Source organism: Gavialis gangeticus, unplaced genomic scaffold (genome assembly GCF_001723915.1).
Source record: "Gavialis gangeticus isolate Ggan-Ray unplaced genomic scaffold, GavGan_comp1, whole genome shotgun sequence".
Lineage (NCBI taxonomy): Eukaryota > Metazoa > Chordata > Crocodylia > Gavialidae > Gavialis > Gavialis gangeticus.
Window position 1 is genome coordinate 402479 of NW_017728957.1, and position 3000 is coordinate 405478.

General features: G+C 44.3%; 1 protein-coding gene across 5 annotated transcripts in view; it reads left to right on the plus strand.

The window, feature by feature from the left end:
- Nucleotides 1-3000, plus strand: part of FERMT2 (fermitin family member 2) — a 101006-nt gene that overhangs the window by 87457 nt on the left and 10549 nt on the right. For all 5 annotated transcript variants that reach the window (XM_019501405.1, XM_019501732.1, XM_019501494.1 and 2 more), the window contains one exon: nucleotides 657-706. In XM_019501405.1, coding sequence (XP_019356950.1) covers nucleotides 657-706 — 50 coding nt within the window. The remainder of the gene's footprint in view (nucleotides 1-656; nucleotides 707-3000) is intronic.

The following is a 3000-nucleotide window of genomic DNA, read 5'->3' on the forward strand; positions in this document are numbered from 1 at the left end:
TGTGTGTGTGTGTGTGTGTGTGTGTGTGTGTGTGTGTGTGTGTGTGTGTGTGTGTGTGTGTGTGTGTGTGTGTGTGTGTGTGTGTGTGTGTGTTAATAAAAAAGGGGTAGGGACCGCTTTGGATTTCTCTGAAACATTGGTGCCAGGTGAGAAATTACAAAATGGTTGCATTGAATCAGGTTGCCCATTTCAGTAACTATCTCAGTACAATCCATATCTTAGTAAATGAATGTGCATACTGGGCAGTTATAAAATAGTTTGTTCATAATAAACAGCAAAGGCCACAGTACCGTTTCACCTGTGCATCTGAAGAAATCCAGAAAATCTGTACAAAAATGACTCTTAACATTTAGTATTTTTAATAATCATGATCCTGCTGTTTATAGTGGATATATATTTTTTGTACTCCTTCTCTGAAATAAACTGTATTCTAAGAAAATACAGGCTGCAATCAGTGAGCCCTGGGCATTTGACAGTGCAGTTTTGTCAAGCATTTTTTTCCTTCATAACCAAAGAAATTGCTTTTGAGTAATTGTAAGGCAGTGTCCAGTAAACTGAATCAGTGCCTCTGAAGTCTTCTCCTTGTGGACCCACCTATCTTAGAACTGAGTTTTGCATCTGGCAGATGAATTAAATGAATGATCTTTTATTTTCAGGGTGACATCACTTCAATTCCTGAGCTTGCCGACTACATTAAAGTATTCAAGTAAGTCCTGATGGGAATGAGACACTGGTGAAAGTGATAATAATATCAATGAATAATTAATTATAAAACTGCATAATATCCTTTTTTACTGTCTTGAGATTTTACTGCACACTACTACTACTTTGGTTTGCTTGCAATGTCATCTAGCACTTTGACGGTATACTGTTGTAGCTAAAAATACCATGGTGCTCGTGATATTACAACTTTGTTTATGTTCGATTTGCCTAGCACCTACCAGGGCTCTCTGCTCCTAACCTAACTGAAATCACTCTACTACAACTTTATTTAATATTGTAAGACGTTAATTCAGTTCTTCACATGAAAACTTGTATTTTGTAATGTTTCGTCCTTAAATGCATGTATACACCCTCACTTCAGAGTTGGTGAAAGAGAACTTCCTGCCTATTCTTAGCTAGTGACTAGTGCTTAAATGTTTGTGTAATGAAGTTAATGCCAGTACATTTAATCAGGCTGTCCTAAATTTAGCTATGTGACTCTATCCCCTAGCTAGAAACTTCACTCAAGTGCTTTTCTTGGTTTGAGAGAGGCTAGGTGACTAGCAGACAAGTGGGATTCTGCCTGCTTGTTCTCTCCTAACTGCTAACAGGAATAGATTTAAGTTAACTGCATTGCTCTTCCATTTCACTGAAGAGTGGATTTTTTTCTGACTTGGATCATGATGCATGGAAACTGGGAACAGTCATGTCTGGACCTGAGTAATATTTGGCAGTCACAGCTCTCTCTTGCAATTTAATGCACGCTGCATTTAGAATATGATGAAAGTTCTGGAAACTGGGAATAGATGTAGATCCAGCTTTCGTGGGTTCGGTGCCACACCAAAAGCAAAAGCATTTGCAAAAAGTAGCATTGTGAAAAACCTTTCTTCTATATACTGGCTTGATTCTGGAGCCAGAGCACATCCCATGAAATCTCTTGCTCAGCTTACAATACATATTTATCAAGTTAGCTATGCCTGACTAGACCTGGGTCTCTCTAGTCTCTGTTTGATTCCTGTACCGTGGTTTCAGGGCTGGAATCTCTGTTCACGTAGGTTAGGGGTCAGCAACCCCCAGCACACGTGCCAAGCATGGCACACAAGGCCATTTTGCTCGGCACACCACCCCCAGCCCGGGCTCTACGCAGCTGCTGCCAGCCACGGAGCCCAGGCTGCTCCCAGCAGCTGACTGGGAGGCTGCAAGCAGGCTGGGGCTGCAAACAACTGCTCTGGGCTCTGGCATGTTGGCACTCCAGCACCTTCCAAGGTAGACATTGTGGTTTTTTCGGCACTCCAGCCAGAAATGTTGTCTATCTCTGATGTAGGTGAATGTTTTCTCCTTTTTAAAAGTCTTAATTGTTACTACTGTGTAGTATACTTTTGTTAACTAGCTTCTTCAGTTGTGTCAATTTTATTAACTGCTAATTGGAGTTCTAATCAGAAGCAATCATGGTGTATTGTTTGGAAGTAGTTTCATGAGACTCCCCCAGATCAGTGTGATGGAGGAAAGGAGAGGTGAATATTTTGAAGCTTTCTGAATACTCCTACCATATTTACTTGAATCTGAGATGAGGATTTTCCCCCAATCAGCATGGAGGAAAGAGCCCCTTGGCTTAGATTCATGCACAAAGTGGAGCTGGGGCAGGAGGCTGCTGTGGATCTGGCTCAGCCCTGAGCACCAGTACCCCACTCCTTTTTCCCCTCACTGTTAGCCACACCTTGGCTCTGGCTGGGTTCTTTCCTGGGCATGGAGCCATGGGAAGTCCTTCCTCTGCCTGGGCACTCAGCAGTGCCAGCACTGCAGCATGGTCCAGCAAGGGCTGAGCTTCCACATGGTGGGCTTCAGAAGGGAAGGGAGGCCTAGCAGCATCTGACAGGGTGGGGAAGGTGATGGGGAAGAAGCAGAGACTGGGGAGAGTGGGGGCAGAGATGCTGTGGGGAGCTGGGGGTGGGTGGATGCAGGTGCCAGGGGTGGGAGGCAGGAAGGCTGCAGGGGGAAATAATGGGGGGGAGGCAGAGGATAAGGGGTGCACCTGACACCCCCCCCCCCCCCCTACTGCTTTTCCTGCTGTAGCAGTTGGGGAGGAGGGGTGCAGATTCAAGACAACCCTCCAATACTTAGGTCCTGTACCTGGAATATCATAACAAATTTATAAATTTGCCATGTATAAAATCTAATGATTGTGGGGGGGTTGTCTTAAATTAGGGGTCATAGATTCATAGATGTTAGGGTCAGAAGGGACCTCAATAGATCATCGAGTCCGACCCCCTGCATAGGCAGAAAAAAGCGCTGGGTTCA